Genomic DNA, 22,483 nt, shown 5'->3' with positions numbered 1-22,483 from the left:
GGCTGAGAGAAAGTGACTAACCCAAGATCATCCAGCTGCCTTTGTGCCTAAAGGAAGCTTAGAATTCACTCTCATCTAATTTCTAGCTTGATGCCTTAACACTAGCTCTACATGTATATTAATTTATCCAACTAACACACCCTACAACAACAATTTCATTATTAAACAACCAAAGGGACAGCACCTATCCTAGTCATACTTCCAGCACAAAACTAATTTGCTATAAATACCATTTATTTTCACATATGGTTATTTCCATATATAATTGCCAATGGAAACATTCTAGTGTGTAAAATATTCTATCAAGCTTATTTCCTTACTGTCTCTAAATTAATAAACATACAGTAAACTGAATTTTCCAGATGCATACATTTCAAGGAGTTATTCAAGCATTTGCTGCTCTTGTGCCTATCCACAAGAAGGGCAGTAGAGAAGAAGCTGGAAACTACAGGCCAGTTAGCTTGACATCAGTTGTAGTTAAAATGATGGAGACTCTACTCAAAAAGAGGATAAATCAGCATCTAAAAAACAATAACTTATTGGACCCAAATCAGCATGGCTTTACTGAAGGCAAATCGTGTCAGACTAATCTCATTGAGTTCTTTGACTATGTCACAAAGGTGTTGGATCAAGGTGGTGCTGTGGATATTGCCTATCTGGACTTCAGCAAAGCCTTTGATACGGTTCCACATAAAGAGCTGATAGATAAATTAGTGAAGATTGGACTTAATCCCTGGATAGTTCAGTGGATTTCAAGCTGGCTGAAGCATAGACATCAGAGAGTTATTGTTAATGGCGAGTATTCTGAGCAGAGACAGGTTACAAGCGGTGTGCCACAAGGGTCTGTTCTGGGTCCTATTCTTTTTAATATGTTTGTGAGTGACATAGGGGAAGGTTTGGTAGGGAAGGTTTGCCTATTTGCCGATGACTCTAAAGTGTGCAATAGGGTTGATATTCCTGGAGGGGTCTGTAATATGGTAAATGATTTAGCGTTACTAGATAAATGGTCAAAGCAATGGAAACTGCAGTTTAATGTTTCCAAATGTAGAATAATGCACTTGGGGAAAAGGAATCCTAAATCTGAGTATTGCATCGGCAGTTCTGTGTTAGCAAAAACTTCAGAAGAGAAGGATTTAGGGGTAGTGATTTCTGACAGTCTCAAAATGGGTGAGCAGTGTGGTCGGGCAGTAGGAAAGGCAAGTAGGATGCTTGGCTGCATAGCTAGAGGTATAACAAGCAGGAAGAGGGAGATTGTGATCCCCTTATATAGAGCGCTGGTGAGACCACATTTGGAGTACTGTGTTCAGTTCTGGAGACCTCACCTACAAAAAGATATTGACAAAATTGAACGGGTCCAAAGACGGGCTACAAGAATGGTGGAAGGTCTGAAGTATAAAACGTATCAGGAAAGACTTCATGAACTCAATCTGTATAGTCTGGAAGACAGAAGGAAAAGGGGGGACATGATCGAAACATTTAAATATGTTAAAGGGTTAAATAGGGTTCAGGAGGGAAGTGCTTTTAACAGGAAAGTGAACACAAGAACAAGGGGACACAATCTGAAGTTAGTTGGGGGAAAGATCAAAGGCAACATGAGAAAGTATTATTTTACTGAAAGAGTAGTAGATCCTTGGAACAAACTTCCAGCAGACGTGGTTGGTAAATCCACAGTAACCGAATTTAAACATGCCTGGGATAAACATATATCCATTGTAAGATAAAATACAGGAAATAGTAAAAGGGCAGACTAGATGGACCATGAGGTCTTTTTCTGCCGTCAGTCTTCTATGTTTCTATGTAACGTGGCTTTAATCAACTGAGACTTTCACTAAATGCATTTCACTCCTACTATGACTAAATCATATGTATCTGTGCTACATTTATTATTTACTTGTCAAAACGGGTACAATTGGTATGGTATAAACATATAAACAAAAGCAAGTAGGTATAGGTAAATTTGGACAATAGGACGGTAGGACAGGGATGGTAGGCAGGATGGTGCGCTTATGCATGCCCCTTACAGACTTCTTAGGAATGGGGAGAGGTCGACTGTATACAGTCTAAGATTAAAGTTTTTGGGGTTTGGGGAAGAAACCAGTCAGGTAGTGCATTCCATGCATTGATCACTCTGTTGCTGAAGTTGTATTTTCTGCAGTCAAGTTTTGAGAAGTTTACATTGAGTTTGAATCTATTTTGTGTGTGTGTTGTGGTTGAAGCTGAAATATTCATTGACCGTTAGGACAATGTGGTAGATGATTTTATGAACTACATACTACATGCAACGTCCCTTGCTGACTATAACTATAACGGCCCATTTTGCACAATATGCCACAAACGTAATCAGAGCTTGGTTGTACATCAAGCATAGAATAGAACAGAATAGAATTCTTTATTGGCCACACAAGGAATTTGTCTTTGGTGCATATGCTCTCAGTGTACATAAAAGAAAATACAGATTTGTCAAGAATCATGTGATACAACACTTAATGATTGTCATGGGTCAAATAAGCAATGAGGAAACAATATTAATAAAAATCTTATGAATACAAGTTACAATCATACAGTCATAATCATGCTTATTACACTACAGTACTACCGTATATAAAAACTTCATTGTAGAGAACAGCTTATAAGCTAACATACTGTCTCCTACATTCCCTCTTCCCCAAAACAAGAACTCGACAATAGTTGCAGCGCACTGACACACACATTCACAACCGGACGAGTTTACAAGCAATCAAAATCATCAACGGAAGGCGCGGATTCGCATCACGTGCAAACGTCTCTGACAGGTCGATCTTTCATTTGCCATCAGTCTACAACTCCCCTCCTTTCCCCCGCGCGCCAGTACCTCAAGTACGTGACGCGAATTCGACGCGCGGGCCAGGGCGTCGCGTTTGTAGTAGGGCCGTGCCGTTTTTCCGAGAGCGGCGCGTCTCTGGGCGTCGCCATCTTGTCTGTGGCTCGGCGTGGGGGGCGCCATCTTGTGCCCTTTGGATGAATGAACAAGCGACGCGAAAGAGTGAGTCCATCCGGTTTGCTCGGCGGCTTCGTTCTTCGCAGCGTGGCCCGACCATGGGGATCCACCTCGCCCGCTTCTTGCTCCTTCTCTGCCTGGGAAGGGCGGCCCTGGCAGCTCCCGAGCTGATCAATGAAGACGTAAAGCGGACCGTGGACCTCGGCACGCACCTGGCCAAAGTGACGGCCGAGATCAGCCTGGCCAACTCCGCCGGGAGCTCGGCGTCTGCCACGTCTTTCCTCCTGGCTTTGGACCCCGGCTTGGAGAACCACCTGGCCTACCTGGGGGCGCAGGTGAGCCAACCGTCGGGCCGTCAAGCTCTCGGCCTGCTTCTTCTGCCGCTCCTTGACCCCGGATGCCTCCCTCCCTCCTTGCCAAAGTCTTGTTACTCTGTGTGTGTGTGTGTGTGAGTGTGATCGGGCTTTTCGTGTCCACGTTGTCCGGGTTTTTTTAAGGCGGATCTGTGCCTTTGAAGCTCCTCTTCCTCGTTCTCTTCTTCTGTTCTTCGCTGACTTCTCCAGCATTAAACTCGGCTGTTACGTTGCCTCTCCACCAATTTTTTTGGTAGAAAGGAGCAGTTAAGTCGGCGGTTGTTATGGCGATGGGGCGAATGCTTTGGCTTGGATAAGTGGAATTACAGGGAGTTAACGAGCGGCGATCGTGTTATAAGTTAGACACTCATCTCAGCCCGAGTTGAAATTATAATAATAACAGAGTTGGAAGGGACCTTGGAGGTCTTCTAGTCCAGTGTTTCCCAACCTTGGCAACTTGAAGATATCTGGACTTCAACTCCCAGAATTCCCCAGCCAGCGAATGCTGGTTGGGGAATTCTGGGAGTTGAAGTCCAGGTATCTTCAAGTTGCCAAGGTTGGGATACACTGTTCTAAACCAATCCCCTGTTGGGCAGGGGACCTTACACTACTTCAGACAGGTGCTTATCCAACATCTTAAAAACTTCCAGTGTTGGAGCATTCACAACTTCTGGAGGCAAGCTGTTCCACTGATCAATTGTTCTAACTGTCAGAAATTTCACCTTAGTTCTAAGTTGCTTTTCTCCTTGTTCAGCTTCCAACCATTGCTTCTTGTTCTACACTCAGGTGCCTTGGAGAATAACTAGACTCTTTCTTTGTGGCAGCCCTGACATATTGGAGCACTGCTATCATCTCTCTCCTGGCCCTTCTTTTTATTAAACTAGGCATACCCAGTTTCTGCAACCATTCTTCATATGTTTTAGCCTCTGGTCCCCTAATCATCTTTGTCGCTCTTCTCTGCACTCTTTCTAGAGTCTCAACATCCTTTTTGCATTGTGGTGATCAAAGCTGAATGCAGTATTGCATAGCACTTTTTATCTTTTACCCAGTTTATGTTGGTTTGTAGACTCTGAAAGTTTTAACGCATTGTGTCTGAAAAGCACCCAGTTGGAGAGAGCAGGGAAAAACAGCATGGCAGAAATAAAGACAAAACCCACCCATGTTTTGGGTGTAGTGAAACTCCAGAACATTTCTAGGTCGTTCGTGTGATGATTGTAAAAAGTATGCAAAATAATGGACATATAATTTCATTGAAATATAATTATATTTCCATCCAAAATTGCTCTTGAGATGTCCTTTGGGCTTTTGACAGCATGCCAGTTCAAATAATAATGCCATTCTGTGGCCAAATTCACCCATTTTCTTTGCTTCCTGTTACTCCTCTACGTGTTGATTCTCTTCCAGAGTACTGCTGTAGTAAAAAGCCTGGTGGGTACTGACACGTAAGCATACACTACTTCCAAGAGCCATGAGCAAGTAGTTTAAATCAGAGGGAGGCGTGGCTTTCGAAGCCTGTCCATGTCTCTTCCGCTTATAGCAATAGTTTGGTAGCATTCATTTTTCTCTATGCATCATGGCTAACTGATGAAGGAAAAGTTGGTTTGGATTCTCTTCAGATTCTTGATAGACGTTGTTAAACACTTTGTTGCTGTTGTATTATATATTAATTAAACGTTTTAACAGAAGCTTCACCTTGAAAAAACTACCAATACTATTGCATCGGTTCTACTATTAGGAAGTTTAAATGATTTTATTGTGCAAATTAGTGTGATTTTAAAAATTAAGTTTGGAGTCATAAAGATTAAGCTAGTTCAGCTAGAGGAAAAGGCTGTAATTGTTTGAATAATGGCATTTATCAATGCCAGGCTGAGACTGAGCTGAGATCTGAGTCCTGGCAACTAGTCTTCATTTTCAGTCCATTAAAAAAGATAGGTTTGTGATTTACACTTCTGTTCCTTGAGTTCAATGTGAATTTATAATTACTGTATAGGAATTGTGTAGAATAGATATTCTGGTAATTCATATCTGCTGGATCATTTCTTGAATTGCCCTGTGTTATTAAATAAATTGAACAAACTCAGAAAAGTAGCCCTTCTTTCTTTGCATAATCCTTGGATAAACAGTATTTTCTAATCGACATTTCTGATAACATGGCTCTACTTTTGGATAGAATATCGAAATGACTTTTTTTCGGAGGAGAATCACTTTTGTAACTTTCCTTGTGTATGTCATGTGATGAGGAAATTTGAATATTGCGATTCAACACACCAGGAAGGGAATATTAAATTATTTTTTCCTTTTTTGGTAATGGAGTTTTTCCTTTACAGTAAACTCTTTGCCTTGAGGGTAAAAACGAAGTTTGCAAAATCCACTTTTAAAGTACATTTTAAGAGGCTTTGATTATTATTTTTATTAGTAAAAAGAAAATGTATTTTTGCACTTCAAAGTCAGGTCAGCCTGTTCTCAGCTATTCGGGAGCTCTTTCACAAGAATTCCAATAAGATAGATTTTAAATGAAAACCTGTGCCACAGGTCTCTACTATTACTGTTTTAAAATTGGGTATCTGAATGCTGTTTTCCTAATTGACAGTGAATGCATAGATGCAACCAACCAATATTTACTTAGCAAAAATCTCAGTGAAGTTGAAGGATGAAAGAATATTTTTCGTAAGCACTAGCATTGTTGCTACCTTCTGCAAAATTCTAATTGGAAAGGAAACATCATTTTCTTATTCTGTAGATATTTTTTATTATATTCCTAGTTGGATTTTTGAGGGAAAATAGTTATTTATTTCTTACTGGTTTTCTATATTTTTTATTTATTAATTTAATTTATTCGACTTCTATGCCGCCCAATTCTGTAGGACCATAATGTTTCTGTGTTCTAAAACAATACAAGACATTTGACACATAATTGTCAATTTCTGATGGGTGATGTTTTAGATTTTAACATAGAAACATAGAAGATTGACGGCAGAAAAAGACCTTGTGGTCCATCTAGTCTGCCCTTATACTATTTCCTGTATTTTATCTTAGGATGGATATATGTTTATCCCAGGCATGTTTAAATTCAGTTACAGTACTGGGGATTTGCCAACTACATCTGCTGGAAGTTTGTTCCAAGCATCTACGGTTTCAGTAAAATAATATTTTCTCACGTTGCTTCTGATCTTTCCCCAATTAACCTCAGATTGTGCCCCCTTGTTCTTGGGTTCACTTTCCTATTAAAAACACTTCCCTCTTGAACCTTATACAACCGTTTAACATATTTAAATGTTTGATCATGTCCCCCCTTTCCCTTCTATCCTCCAGACTATACAGATTGAGTTCATAAAGTCTTTCCTGATATGTTATATGTTTAAGAGTTATGACTATTTTTTTATTAATAATTTTTATTTCAGGTTCCTATCATGCCCTAATTAAATCATTAGTTGACGCTTTAATTATTAGCATGTGCCTCAAATTAAAATGTGTTTTTGGTATCTTTCTGATCTTTCTTGGCAAACAGTATAGATGAATTCTATTGCCTTGCTTGGGAACTGTCAATGGTGACACCGATTAACATTTTATATAATTTTTTTGGATAGGTAAAAGCTGAAGAAGAAGAGGAAAATACCCTGGAGGTGAAGGAAACAAAAGTAAAAGGTAAAAGGTAAGTTTTGTCATGGGGAAATAAAGGCTGATATTTCTACTTCATTTTTAAGAGTACTTTTTAAAATGTAAACTTCTGTGTAACCTCAAAAAACATCAGATGTTTAATTAGATTGTATAAATAGGCTGATACCTCAAATTCAGTTTTTATAATTCATTCTCTTTTGACTGCTTGCACTATTTTTTGGGAAAAAAGACAATGTGCTAAAAAAAAGGTTTCCTAAAGTTGTAAGGCATCTCTGGTTAATATGTTCTTTATTTCACATTATTGTATTAGCAATTAATACGTTGCATTGTTTTTTAAATATATGTATTGCTTTAAAATCATAAGAACTAATAATTGAAATTTAACAGCAGAAATTGCCCTGTCTGCTGATTGATCAAATTCCTGTTAGAAATGAGTTTGTTTAGAAGCAAGGAATGTAGAAATGGTCTGACTGATTTTCTACTTTTCCCCTTCTTTTTAGTGGCAAATTCTTCACTGTGAAATTGCCGTCTCCTTTGCCTCCAAGTGGAAGAATCCGTTTATCTATTGAAACAGTTTTCACACATGTCCTGCAACCCTACCCCACACACATCTCTCAGGCAGAGAAGCAGTTTGTGGTTTTTGAAGGTAATCATTATTTCTACTCCCCGTATGTAACCAAGACCCAGACAACTCGTGTGAAACTGGCCTCAAGAAACATTGAAAACTACACCAAGTTAGGCAATCCCAGCCGCTCAGAGGACATGATTGAATATGGACCCTTCAAGGACGTAGCCCCATACAGTGAGGTAAACTTTTACTTGTGACAAAGAATGAATTGAATACAAATATTATTTTTTTTAAAAGCAGTCTTGTATTTAATGACATAGTTGCTTGCTATAGTATTGAAGAATTCTTCGTGGGTAGATGTTCTGTCGGGCTCTCTGGTAGAATCCTCCCAAAAATTCACAGGTACAAATTTCAGACACACACACGTTTGAAAATTCAAAACAATGTTCTTTATAATGAAAATTCACTTAAACTAAGCCCTCTTTTGGTATAGCAAAGAGCACTGGTCTCCAAACAAACTGGTAATTTATACAAGTCCCTTATCAGTCCTGTGATACTTAGCTTGCAGCTGTGAGGCAATTCAAAGTCCTTCTTTCACAAAGTGAAACACACTTTGCTCTGGTTTAGGTTCAAAGCAGGGAAAAATCAGCACACAAAAAGTCAAAGTCAGGAAAGCAGTCACGAAACATAACGATCAGATAATCCTCCACAATGGCCAAACCCACAGGCTGCTATTTATAGCAGCCTCACTAATTACCACAGCCCCACCCATCCACAGGTGGCCTCATTTTCTTTGATAATAATCTCTCAGTTGTTGTTGCCGATGCATCGCTCTCCGCATGCGTGGCTGTATCATTAACTCTTGTTCTGAATCCAAGGAGGAGCTAGATAATTGATCTCCTTCTGAGCTGCCTGCCACACTCTCCTCCCTGTCACTCATGTCTTCTTGGTCAGAGGAGCCTTCATCTTCAAACCAGGCCTGCAGCATGTGGATGTCTCCCCCACATCCACAGTCCTTGGGGCAGGAGCTGGGCCAGAGCTAACCACAACAGTAGATAAAAGGAAATATTTGCCAGGGACTTGCTAGATGGTGCAGGATAGAATGCTCTTTCAGTAGTGCATTTGTAAAAACTGGAAGCTTTTACGATCTGTCATAAAAACGGTCCTCTGCTTACATCCATTTGTTTGGCAACAATTCAAAATTATGATGGTGCTGGGAGGGTGGGGGAAAGGAAGTACAGGCATCCCTGAAGTTCCCATCATTCCACTGGTCATGTGATTGTGCTCACTTCCCTGGCTTATGATTACAGTGTCACAGCTGCAGTCACGTGATGACCATTTGCAACCTTCCGTGCCAGCTCCCTACAAGTCAGTGGGCAGGGAAGGTTGCAAGTCATTCCGGTAAGTCCCTCCTGCTCACTGCACATCTCTGCCTTCCTCGAGCTTCCCAAGTCTTCCCGCCTCCTGTTGTACATTGGTGCTCCTTATTTCCACCTCTTCTTGCTTAATAACCTACATGTCTTTGGGTTACAAAAGCAACTGAGACTATTGGAATTGCTGTCACTAGTCTGTTTGGTCAACAGACTCAAACTCAACCCTGATAAGACGGAGTAGCTGTGGGTTTTGCCTCCCAGGGACAATTCCATCTGTCCATCCATCACCCTGAGAGGGGAATCATTGACCCCCTCAGAGAGGGTCCGCAACTTGGGCGTCCTCCTCGATCCACAGCTCACATTAGAGAAACATCTTTCAGCTGTGGCGAGGGGGGCGTTTGCCCAGGTTCGCCTGGTGTACCAGTTGCGGCCCTGTTTGGACCGGGAGTCACTGCTCACAGTCACTCATGCCCTCATCACCTCGAGGCTCCACTACTGTAACGCTCTCTACATGGGGCTACCTTTGAAAAGTGTTCGGAAACTTCAGATCGTGCAGAATGCAGCTGCGAGAGCAATCATGGGCTTCCCCAAATAAGCCCATGTTACACCAACACTCCGCAGTCTGCATTGGTTGCCGATCAGTTTCCGGTCACAATTCAAAGTGTTGGTTATGACCTATAAAGCCCTTCATGGCATCGGACCAGAATATCTCCGGGACCGCCTCCTGCCGCACGAATCCCAGCGACCGGTTAGGTCCCACAGAGTTGGCCTTCTCTGGGTCCCATCGACAATACAATGTCGATTGGCCCAGGGGGTTCCCAGGGGAAAAGCCTTATCTGTGGCGGCCCCGGCCCTCTGGAACCAGCTCCCCCCAGAGATCGGAATTGCCCCTACCCTCCTTGCCTTCCGTAAGCTCCTTAAAACCCACCTCTGTCGTCAGGCATGGGGGAATTGAGATATCCTTTCCCCCTAGGCCTATACAATGTATACATTGTATGTTTGTGTGTGTGCTTGTTTGGTTTTTAATAAGGCTTTTTTAGTTATTTTAAATATTAGATTTGTTATATGCCGTTTTTTAAATTGTTTTTAGTCTACGGAGAGGGGCGGCATACAAATCTAATAAACAAATAAACAAATAAATAAATAAATAAATTGTTAGTGCGCTTTAGGGTTCCTTTGACTTTGCTAACTGGTCACATGTAAGTGAAACGGCTCCTGCTATAAAGAAATATTCAATTTCTCTCTTATATTTTTCTTTTCCCCCCTCAGGATAGCCTTAAGATACATTATGAAAACAACAGTCCATTCCTGACTATCACCAGCATGACGCGTGTCATTGAAGTGTCTCACTGGGGTAATATTGCAGTTGAAGAAACCGTTGACTTGAGGCATACGGGAGCTGTGCTCAAAGGGCCTTTCTCCAGATACGACTATCAAAGACAGCCAGATAGTGGGATATCTTCTGTGAAGTCTTTTAAGGTTTTTCATTATTCCTTTTATTTCTTGTTGCCTTGCTTTGTTTTAAGCAGTAGCATCATATTGTCAAAACAAGTCACAATATAGTAGCCATGAATGAGCCAACTACTGAAGGAGGGGAGAGGAGAACATTTGGAACAAGTAGTACTTCTCTGCTTTGAGAACATGAAGAATGTTTTCTTGTTTTCAGTTCCTTTTAAAGTCCTGATTTCTCTCTCTTCCATGATGCAATATGCTAAAACAGTTTTTAAAAGTATCATATCACTTTTTAACTAGTAGTTAATGAAATATGCTACTTATTAACTACTAGTATTACCATTATTTTTTTCCCTGCTACTTACTTGTGTCATCTATCTGAATCTCATTCTCGGATTCATTTGCTTGGGAACATATTTTTCTAAGCTTGTTAATGTGTTTATTTGTAGGCAAGGGTAAAATGCTTCCGGTTTGGGTGGGCCGCCCGCCCACTTGCATGCCACCATTTGGGTTCTTTTCCCTCTGCACATGCACACAGCGTTCTGTGTATGCGCAGAGGGTAAAAGAACCCAAATGGTGGCAGGTGGGCGGAGCCTCGGACTGTCTTCGCGACCAACTCTTTGACAATTGACCGGGAGAATTTCACCCACTTGTAGGTAAATCTCATCTAGTGCTTTATATTCTAAGTGCTTAGGGGGAGTTTTTAAAAAAATAAAGATTATATCAGAGACGGGAAGCACTTTTGTTAGCACAAGGGTACAGAGGCTAGGAGCCGATTCCAGAGCAAATGAACATTTCTGGAAGTGGATAAATTATTTTTATTGTTTCTGACCAATAATACCAGCTGTGACTATATCCAGATCGCAATGGCTTGGCTACATTTTATCTGTACAGTATTATGTAAGTGTCCCTGGTGGATATGTGATGCATGGAATTTTTTTTTTTTTTTTTTTTTAAAGAAAACTGCAAGTTTTAAAACATTAAGCGATAAGATTCCATTGAATTGACATTTTGATCATGCTGTATGGGTACAGTTTATGATTTATCATATAAATAAAGAATGGGAAAAATTTCTTCCTTTCTCATCTTCCTGGAGAATTGTATTCCCTCAATGAAAAGTGTTCAGGGACTGTATGATATAGTGGACAAAGCCAATTCCTCAAATGGGAAAACATACAGTATAAGGCCAGTCTTTCTTGCTGTTAACCTATTACAGCCTCCTCCTTGTCGGTGCCCCAGTCATGGAAGAATCTCCCTGAATAGACTCAAAATCTTGAGAAAGATTTTGTTTCTCTTCGGGTTTTTAAGGGTTTTTTTTAATTGACCGTATTTTACTTTAACTTAATTTGAATGGCTGGTGTTATGCGTTTTAGAAGAAAAATACATGCTGCATTTTAGTTGTTTTAGTTAATCTGCTTTAGTTAATCTATTTGATGGACAGCTATATAAATATAATCAATTAGATTAAATTTATGTTATAGTCTCTGTCCTTATGGGTCTTACTAAAACTTTCTTGCAGACTATCCTTCCTGCTGCTGCTCAAGATGTGTATTACAGAGATGAAATTGGCAATATATCTACCAGTCATCTTCTTATCTTGGATGACTCGGTGGAAATGGAGATTCGCCCTCGTTTCCCTTTGTTTGGTGGTTGGAAGACTCACTATATAATTGGCTACAACTTGCCCAGCTATGAATATCTCTTTAATCTTGGTAGGCAACCATATCAGATTATTAGGCACTGGAAAATTGTTTATATATAATGAAACACTCTGAAGTATATAACTATTCTATTTCTGTATTTATGATCAGATAGGGGTGCATTTGAAATTTTCAAGAACCAGGGTTCTTTGCCTGGTTTTTATTTTGCATATATACCGGTATTTAGAAAGTTTATCTTGAGTTTATTTTAATCATGGAAACAATATCTGAAAAGTAACTGAAAACATTGCTTTCAGTCCTTTCAAAGTTTAATGTTCCATCTACTGAAGTTTTTATTTCTCCAACTTTTTATTTATTATTAAGAAAATTTGCATGGCCACCTAATTCATTCAGGCCTACAGAAGTAAAATGCCAAATACAACACCCCCCCCCAAATAAATCCTTTCCTCCTTAATTACAGTAATGAAAACACTTGATGGACTACACTCTGGGGCACCCAATCCCACTGGCAAGATCATGTCTTTGCGGCTTTTTAAGAAGGAATTAAGTCAAGGGGGCAGTCTTATTTACAGGGGAATAATGTTCCACAGAAAGGGAGACACTATAGAGAAGGTCTTTCTTGATCCTAGTACAAGGGTCAGCAACCTTCAACACTGAAAGAGCCGTTTGAACCCATTTCCCACAGAAAAGAAAACGCCGAGAGCCACAAAATCCTTTTGACATCTAAAAGGAAGATAATACTATATATATATCATTTTGTACCTTTATGCTACATATAAGAAAATTATAGTTGTTCTGCATTTGAGAAATCAATGAATGGCTACAGAGAAAACAAGTTTTTATTTCTGTATACTTTTGCATGCAACAAAAATATTTTGAACGCTGAAAAAAAAAGATGGGTTGAAAAGCTCAATAAATCGCTGCTGGCTGGTGTCACACCTTGGCGGTTGTGATGCATATTTTGAGTGACAGGGAGATCTGCAAGAGAGGGATGAAAGAGCTAGATGTGGCTCCAGAGCTGTGAGTTGCAGACCCCTGTCCTAGTACACGGACCTCTTTAATAGAAGGAACCAGAAAATCCATTTTTCCTCTTGCCCAATTTACCCAGAATTCTTATGTTTTAAGACAGGGAAGTGTTTATGTGTGTTCAGTAGCTTATGCTGAATGTAGAATTGGCATATTTTATTGTGTGACTCTCTTACAATTTGTCATTGAATCTATCTACATGTAATCGGTTCTAGTGGTGCTTAGTGTCTTAATGTAAAAATGTTACATTGATGTTTTATACAACTAGATCTTGCCATTATAAGAACAGGAAAAAATTTACAGTGCTTGTTAATCTTTTCAAGGTGATCAGTATGCCCTGAAGATGAGATTTATTGACCATGTTTTCGATGAACAAGTTACAGACTCATTAACGGTAAAGATTATTCTTCCAGAAGGTGCCAAGTAAGTACAACGTGGTTCATGATCTGTCGATCCATGAAACTGTGCTGTAAGATTGTCACTCATAAAATATAGTTCTCTGGGCGTGCATGTGACACATTTTAAAAAAAATTCAATCTAATTTCAGTACTTACAGTGCATTCAGAAAGTATTCAGACCTTTCACTTAGTACTGTGTTAAAGCATCTTTGGAAGCAATTACAGCCTCAAATCTTTTTGGGCTAGGGTTAGGACCCTGGTTCCCAACATGGGGCCTACGTCCCACAAGGGGCATTTTGATTTTTAATTGGGGCAATTGGAGCCTGGTTTAAACCAAACTAATTGCCTTTTAGGCTTCCTCTGCATGTGTAGAGTTCACTTTTTGAATAGTAAGTATTATATGTCATTGGGGGGGGGGGGGTCATCAGGATTTTAGAGATGCTTGGGTGGGGCATGGCCAAAAAAAGGTTGAGAACCACTGGGTTAGGGTTTTGCTCACCTGAATTTTCTGCCATTCTTTCTTGCAAGTCCTCTCAAGCTCAGTCAGGTTGGATGGCAACTGTACGTGGACAGCCATTTTCGGGTCCCTCCAGAGATATTCAATAGGGTTCAAATTATGGCTGGGCCACACAGAATTGTCCCTAAGCCACTGGTGTGTCATCTAGGCCCATGATGTCGAACCTCTGGCACATGTGCCACAAGTGGCATGCAGAGCCATATCGGTGGGCCCTTGAGCTGATTTTCAGGCCTTCTGGGCCCACTAGGAGTCAGGAAACAGTCTGTTTTTTGCCTCCGGAGGGGTTGGTGAAGGCCTGGTTTTTGTTTCCCTGAGCTCCAGAGCCTTTCTAGGAGCTTGGAGAGGGTGAAAACGGCCTTACCCACCAACTCCCCAGAGGTCCTCCAGAGGTTGGAAAAGTTCCATTTTCCAAGTTAAGGTTGAACCGGAAGTTCTGTTTTTTGTTTTTGCTCCCCAGGTTTCAGAGCCTTTCTAGGAGCCTGGGGAGGGTGAAAACGGCCTTCCCTACCCCCAGAGGCCCTCTGGAGGCCAGTAATGGCCCATTTTCCAATTTGAAGAAGTTGGCAAATGGGCCATTTCTGGCCTCCAGAGATGGAGTGGGGAAGGCCATTTTTGCCCTCCCCAGGCTCCTTTCCAGGAGAGAGCAAAAAACGGATGTGCCATGGCGTACCAGGAGTGGGATGGTGGTGATGGTGGCTTGTCATGCACGCAATGCACAGCCCCCCCGCGCATGGAATTATGGATGTGGGTATGCACATGAACCAAAAAAGGTTCACTATTATTGTCTAGGCCAGTGTTTCCCAACCGTGGCAACTTGAAGAGATCTGGACTTCAACTCCCAGAATTCCCCAGCCAGCAAATGCTGGCTGGGGAATTCTAGGAGTTGAAGTCCAGATCTCTTCAAGTTGCCAAGGTTGGGAAACACTGGTCTAGGCTATGTGTTTGGGATCGTTGTCATGTTGGAAAGTGAAATTTCAGCCCAGTCTCAGGTCCTGAGTGCTGTGGAACAGGTTTTCATTGAGGATATCCCTGTACTTTGCTCCATTCAGCTTCCCCTCAACCCTAACCAGTCTCCCAGTTCCTGCTGTTGAAAAACACCTCCACAGCATGATGCCGCCACTACCATGCTTCACTGTTGGGAAGATATTGGGCAGGTGATGAGCAGTGCTTGGTTTCCTCTAGACATAACGTTTAGAATTGAATTGAAACAATTCAGTCTTCGGTTTATCAGAGCAGAGAATCTTGTTCCTCACAGTTTGAGAGTCCTTCAGGTGCTTTTTTTAAACAAACCACAAACAGACGTTCACGTGTTTTGAACAGAGGAGAGGCTTTTGTCTGGTCACTCTGCCATAAAATTCAGATTGGTGGAGGGCTGCAGGGATGGTTGTCCGTCTGCAACTCTGTCCCATCTCCATACATGATCTCGGGAAGTCAGTCAGAAAGATCATCATATTTGGTCACCTCTCTTACTAAGAGATGGCTCAGTTTGACTGGGCGACCAGCTCTTGGAAGAGTCATGATTGTGTGAAAGTTCTTCCAGCTGAGAATTATGGAGGTCACCGGTGCAAATTTCAGTGCATCAGAAATTTTTACTGTAGTCTTCCCCAGATCTGGGCCTTGCAATAATCCTGTCTCTGAGCTCTGCAGGCCGTTCTTTTAACCTTATGGCTTTTGTTCTGCTACAGTATGCATTGTCAGATGTGAGGCCTTCTGTGTGCTTTATAAACCATGTCCAATCAATTAAATTTACCACAGTTTACGTTAGCAACGATCAAAGGAAATTGGGAGAGCAGGTACACCGGGTCTAAATTTCAAGCGTTGCAAAGGATCTGAATAGTTATGCCAATAGATTTACAGACATTTCTTAAATTCTGTTTTCACGTTTTCCTTATGAGGTACTGAGTGTAGATTAATGAGGGGGAAAATGAATTTCAACAACTATAAAATCAGGCTTGATTGACAAAAGTGAAGGGGCCTTGAATACTTTCTAAATGCACTGTACACGCAAGCTATCGATATTAGTTAATCATCTAGCCCTAACTGTTACATATCTTCAGATTCCCCCCCCCCAACAGTATCTCTGACATTTTTGCATCCTGTTGTCTACAGAAATATTCATGTGGACAGTCCATATGATATCAGCCGGAATCCTGATGAACTTCACTATACGTATCTTGATACCTTTGGCCGTCCAGTCATTGTAGCACATAAGAGTAACCTAGTTGAACAACACATCCAAGACATTGTGGTAAAAAATATTTACTTAGTTCATGTAAAACATTTAAAAAGTTTCTCATTCTTTCATCCCAAATTGCTATGAATTTAGTATTAAATGTGTCAAGGCAACAACAGAAAAACAGTTCCCGGAGAGAGGCGGCATACAAATCTAATATATTATTATTATTATTATTATTATTATTATTATTATTATTATTATTATTATCATCATCATCATCATCATCATCATCATCATTAGTGGATGGTTAATTAAAAAACACTCAAATAGTAAATCAGCTAGGGAAACATGTAATAAAACTTCCTTCTGCCTTACTACTTGTCTTTTTCCAGGTACACTATACTTTTAATAAAATCCTAATGTTGCAAGAACCTCTGCTGGTAGTTGGAGCATTCTACATCCTATTCTTTACGGTGATTCTGTACGTGAGGTTGGACTTCTCCATCACTAAGGTATCGTTATAGTTTTGAGAGAAGATGGAGTCACTAGAATTTCATAGGATACCCTTTTAATTGGATATTAGATTTTGGGAATTAATTTTTTTGTATCTGACTTGCTTTTTTTATATGCAAACGTAACAACACAAAGGCTATTCCATGTAAAAGTAATATTCAGTTGCTTCTTAATATAGACAATTATTTGTCTAAACAAATGAAATTAATCATTAAACATCTATACTGCTGTAAATACTGTTGATGTTTCATTTTTCCAAAGTCTTCTCAGATACAAAACTGGGCAGTTTAATTTAAACTAAGAAGTGGTGATTAAAAATGTTTTCAATTCTAGTTTTGTTAACTTTGACTCAATTTTAACAAAACATTGACATATCAAACAGCTTCTCCTTGGAGATTCAACAGTTGTTATCCCCATTCCTTCTTTTAATCTTCCAGAGAACATGCCAAACCTGGCTCCCCCCGCCCCCCAGTGCTGAAATTATAATGGGAGGATAATGTATTAGATGAGTGATGGCGAACCTTTTTTCCCTCGGGTGCCAAAAACGTATGCACACATTATCGCACCTGTGTGAGTGCCCACACCCATAATTCAATGCCTGGGGAGGGCGATAATTGCCTTCCCCATCCCCCAGAAGCCCTCTGCATGCCAGGAACAGCCCATTTCCCAACTTCTGATGGGCCCAGTAGGCCTGTTTTTCACCCTCCGAAGGCTCCAGAGGCTTCCCTGGAGCCTGGGAAGGGCAAAAATGCCCTCCCCCATCCTCCTGGAGGCCCTCTGGAAGCCAAAAATGCTCTCCCAGAGCCTCCATGCAAGCCAAAAATCAGCTGACAGGCATGCACCTACGTGCTGGAGCAGAGCTACAGCAACGGCTTCCGTGCCGGCAAATATGGCTCCACATGCCACCTGTGGCACCCATGCTATAGGTTCACTATCACTGTATTAGATAGTATTAGTGACATGGAGTTGCAACACCAGATCTTTCTATTCTCCCCACCTCTTATTTGTCTTTGTTTTGTATATATTGTTTTATTGTTGATTCAGAGATACACACGTTTTAAATAAATGCATAAAACATGCAATGTACGAATGCTTCATCTAGAGGTTTTCCCCATGTAATTCCTTGTGGTCTTGCAGGATCCAGCAGCAGAAGCCAGGATGAAAGTTGCTTGCATTACAGAGCAAGTTCTAACTGGAGTGAATAAGAGACTATGTCTCTACCGCCTTTTTGATGAAGCTGTGAATAAGTACAAGCAGTCCCGCGATATTTCTACTCTGAATAGCGGCAAAAAATCTTTGGAAGTTGAACACAAAGCCTTAACAAATGAAATAGCCTCGTTGCAATCCAAGTTGAAGATGGAAGGTTCTGACCTGTGTGACAAAGTGAGAGTCTATTAATACTGCAATCCAATCCTGCATCTTTTATTTAGGTTTTTGAAGCCCAGAGAAAAAGCTGAAATATCTAATTTTGACATAGCTTCAGGTGTTGCTTTGCTCAATATACATGTAGGTAGTCCTCAACTTACAAACACAGTTGGAACCAGAACTTCCATGTTAATTGAGTCAAGCCTGATTTCATGAATTTTTTTTAACAGCAGCTGTTAAGTGGATCATTTTGTTAAGCATAGCTGCCTTTCCTCATTGAGATTGCTTGTTAGAAGCCGGCTGGGAGGGTAGCCTATGGCCATCAAATGACCCTGGCTTGCTGCAACCATTGTGCATACATGCCAATTGCCAAGTATCCAAATTTTGCTCTCATGACCACTGGGATGCTGTGACTTGTAAGCATGAAAAACAGTTGACTCACTTTTTCCAGCACCATCATCATTTCTAACAATCACTAAATGAATGGTCGTAAATCTAGGACCATCTGTATTTTAACTAGTATCTTTAACTGACTTAAGATGCTTTGAGTTGACTATATCACTTAATTCTAGGAAGGCCTCCCTTAAGTTAATAGCAATAGCACTTAGACTTATATACTGCTTCATAGTGCTTCACAGCCCTCTCTAAGTGATTTATGGAGTCAACGTATTGCCCCCAACAATCTGGGTCCTCATTTTACCCACCTCAGAAGGATGGAAGGCTGAGCCCATCTTAAATTGGTGAGAATCGAACTGCCAAACTGTTGTCAGTCAGCAGAATTAGCCTGCAGTTCTGCATTCTAACCACTGCGCCACTACGGCTCTTAAAGGAAATCTATGACATTAGCAGTATTGTAACACCAGCTGAACAATATTCAAGTCACTTCTCTTGCTGCATCATACTTTTTGGTTATAATTTCTTCAGCACTGTCAGTGCTAGAAATGAAAGATCTAGGGAAAGCAAGTAGGATGCTTGGCTGCATAGCTAGAGGTATAACAAGCAGGAAGAGGGAGATTATGATCCCGCTATATAGAGTGCTGGTGAGCCCACATTTGGAATACTGTGTTCAGTTCTGGAGGCCTCACCTACAAAAAGATATTGACAAAATTGAACGGGTCGAAAGACGGGCTACAAGAATGGTGGAAGGTCTTAAGCATAAAACGTATTAGGAAAGACTTAATGAACTCAATCTGTATAGTCTGGAGGACAGAAGGAAAAGGGGGGACATGATCGACACATTTAAATATGTTAAAGGGTTAAATAAGGTCCAGGAGGGAAGTGTTTTTAATAGGAAAGTGAACACAAGAACAAGGGGACACAATCTGAAGTTAGTTGGGGGAAAGATCAAAAGCAACATGAGAAAATATTATTTTACTGAAAGAGTAGTAGATCCTTGGAACAAACTTCCAGCAGATGTGGTAGATAAATCCATAGTAACTGAATTTAAACATGCCTGGGATAAACATATTCATCCTAAGATAAAATATAGAAAATAGTATAAGGGCAGACTAGATGGACCTTGAGGTCTTTTTCTGCCGTCAGACTTCTATGTTTCTATAACCTACACAAGAGCCAGGCTGGCACAGTGGTTAGAGTGCAGCATTGCAGGCTACTTTAGCTAACTGCTGGCTTTAGTTCAGCAGTTCAAATCTTACCACCAGCTCAAGGTTGACTCAGCCTTCCATCCTTCCGAGGTGGGTAAAATGAGGACCCAGATTGTTGGGGGCAGCATACTGATTCTGTAAACTGCTTAGAGAGGGCTGTAAAAGCACTATGAAGCGGTATATAAGTCTAAACACTATTGCTATATAGGCAATTAAAATAATTAAGTCAATGTGAAATGAAATACAACAGCTTCAAAAAGTGGTAATGGCCCTACTGTCTATTCGAAATAGCATATAATTTCTTCCATTAACTATGCGTGTAAATAAATACATGTTAAGATTTCATACATTTAATGAAAAGATCTATAATGACAGCTTGCACCATAATGCACTTTTTGGTCAAAGTGTAACATAAATAAAATCAGTCCTGCAGACACTTTTCAACAGGAAAGGACCAAGTGTTGACTCATTGCAGTTGGCAATGGGAAGGTGAAGTTTGGGAGAATTTAGGCCAGCGTGTTTTTTGTCATTCAAATTTGCTATTGACCAGAAAAGGAAACCTTAAATAGCATTGTACATAATAATTGAAAAACATGTTTTCATTAAAAAAATGTTTCTATTTTTTAAAGTATTATTGCTTTTAAAGTTGTGACTGTGTTGTGGCATTCCTAACATTCCGTCCCAAATTCTTTCAAGGTCAGCGAAATACAGAAACTGGATAGTCAAGTCAAGGAGCTGGTTGTCAAATCATCTTTGGAGGCCGAGCGTCTGGTTGTTGGCAAACTCAAGAAGGATACGTACCTAGAGAATGAAAAGATCCATTCCAGCAAGCGTCAGGAGTTGGTCGCCAAAATTGACAACATTCTCGATGCACTATAAGTTAGGATTTAAAAATTGGGGTGATGTGAGGGAAGAATGCAAGGCAATTGTATGGGTATACTGAGCCATACTAATTTAGAAAGTAAGAGAGCAGTAAATAAGTATGCCTGGTGTTAAACATGGGGGTGGGGAGGCTTTTTTTCCCTTGTAAACCTGAATTTGGAATTTGAGGTTTGTTATTTTGGGGCATGTTTGCATTGCTTTGTGGAGGAGGTCAGATACTACAGTTGGCTTAATACAACTTTTGTCCTCCCATAAAGTTCCAAGTGTTAATTAAGTCTGTTGTAAAGTCCGCTAATCACCACTAGAGAAACATGCACACAGGTCCTCTTTGGACACTGGATATATCAGAAGACAATAAATACAATTATTTTTTTTCAAAGGTTTGATGTCAAATCTTTTTCTCTTCTGTTTTTAATTTGGGGATGTAACTACAGATAAATAATTGAAAAGGGTTTTTGTAATACTTGTTGCACAGATTGCGATTTTTTTATATCTGAATTTTCTGAGCCTCTCAAATTTATAGCATATGGGGAAGTGAAGAGTATAGATAAGATCAATTTGCTTACAAGCCTGTGCTTTTTTTCTCAGACAGTTGGTTTCTTTGAGAAAACAAAACTTAAATAAAGACATACGGATGTTTTACTTCTGGTTTTAAATTTCTTATTTGCGTATCTGAAAGTGTTTAGATTCGGGCACCGAACTGTAAATATAATTTTCTTCTACTTTCCCTTATGTAAGAATTCCCAATTCTTGAGTTCCCAATTCTTTGTGGATATTATACTTAATAATACGTGTTGAGGATATGTAAATATGTTTCAATTGAAGTGCAGATATTCTTGGCTTGTTCAAAATTATCTAAATTTTATTGCAAAGCAGAATTTAAATGAAATACATATGGAAGGGAAGCTGTTCTGTCTTACGTTCTCTTGACCAAAGTATTTTGAAAATTTGAAAATAGAAAATGTGAAAATTAACTCCCTATTCAGCCTACTTCAGTTCCATGTAGTAAAAACTCTTATGCCAGTCAATAAATGCCTGCAAACAGGCACAAACACAATACAGGAGCTACCTTCCTCACAAAGGATTGACAACGTTACGTTATCTGAATATCTTTACCAAGGCCTTCATTTCTACTTTTATCAAGTGTTGGTCCGTTCTGTTAGTCTGTTCTTTTTAACGTTGGGTTTTTACTGCTGATTTTTTAAAAATTAAGTGCCAACAAACCAATTTTAACGTTTAGTGACCACAAAGATAGATTTTCTCTAAGATTATTGTTGATAGTCAGCTTGAAAAAATATAAAAACTATTCCTCACTTCAGTATCTTCACTGTTAGCATCTTCCGGTTTCCAGGAAGTCTTGGGACTAGTGCAACTTCTATAGTGGGGCTGGGGGTGGGACAGTGGTTAGAGTGCAGCACTGCAGATACTTCAGCTAACTGCTAGCTGTAGTTCAGTAGTTCAAATCTCACCATCGGCTCAAGGTTGACTCAGCCATCCATCCTTCCGAGGTGGGTAAAACGGGGACACAGATTGTTGGGTGCAATATGCTGATTCTGTAAACCGCTTAGAGAGGGCTGTAAAAGTACTATGAAGCAGTATGTAAGTCTAAAGGCTATTGCTACTGCCTTTCAAGGCTTTACAATTAATAGAGATAAGTTTATTATATAATAACAACAACAACAACAACAACAATAATAATAATAATAATAATAAAACAGAGTTGGAAGGAATCTTGGAGGTCTTCTAGTCCAGTGATTTTCAACCTTTTTTGAGCCGCGGCACATTTTTTACATTTACAAAACCATAAGGCACATTGAGGGGGGGGCGGTTAAAAAAAGTTTGGACAAAAAATTCTCTCTCTTCCTCTCGCTATTTCTCTCTCCATCTTTCTCTCTCTCTTTTTTCACTCTCTCTCCATCCCTCTTTCTTTCTCTCTTCCTTCTTTTCTCTTTTTTGCTCTTTCTCTCTCCCTCCCTACTTCCCTCTATGTCTTTCTCTCT

The 22,483-nt window shown here is 40.1% G+C and overlaps 1 protein-coding gene across 1 annotated transcript; it reads left to right on the top strand.

The window, feature by feature from the left end:
• The first annotated feature begins 2,675 nt into the window (after positions 1 to 2,675).
• RPN1 (ribophorin I) lies at positions 2,676 to 21,125 on the top strand. Its single transcript, XM_070738396.1, has 10 exons — positions 2,676 to 3,312; positions 6,918 to 6,982; positions 7,449 to 7,755; positions 10,159 to 10,368; positions 11,861 to 12,053; positions 13,352 to 13,451; positions 16,053 to 16,191; positions 16,512 to 16,631; positions 17,770 to 18,015; positions 20,298 to 21,125. The coding sequence occupies exons 1-10, from the start codon at positions 2,998 to 3,000 to the stop codon at positions 20,478 to 20,480; spliced, it is 1,878 nt and encodes a 625-aa protein (XP_070594497.1). The 5' UTR covers positions 2,676 to 2,997; the 3' UTR covers positions 20,481 to 21,125.
• Positions 21,126 to 22,483: the final 1,358 nt, after the last annotated feature.

Source organism: Erythrolamprus reginae, chromosome 2 (genome assembly GCF_031021105.1).
Source record: "Erythrolamprus reginae isolate rEryReg1 chromosome 2, rEryReg1.hap1, whole genome shotgun sequence".
Classification (NCBI taxonomy): Eukaryota; Metazoa; Chordata; class Lepidosauria; order Squamata; family Dipsadidae; genus Erythrolamprus; species Erythrolamprus reginae.
Note: the sequence above shows the minus strand (reverse complement) of the source record. Positions and strands in the feature narration are given on the sequence as shown.

Coding starts and splice junctions, on each gene's coding strand:
- RPN1 (XM_070738396.1), top strand. CDS start 2,998: ATGAATGAACAAGCGACGCGAAAGAGTGAGTCCATCCGGTTTGCTCGG. Junction 6,983..7,448: donor ACAAAAGTAAAAGGTAAAAG/GTAAGTTTTGTC, acceptor CCTTCTTTTTAG/TGGCAAATTCTTCACTGTGA. Junction 12,054..13,351: donor TGAATATCTCTTTAATCTTG/GTAGGCAACCAT, acceptor AATCTTTTCAAG/GTGATCAGTATGCCCTGAAG.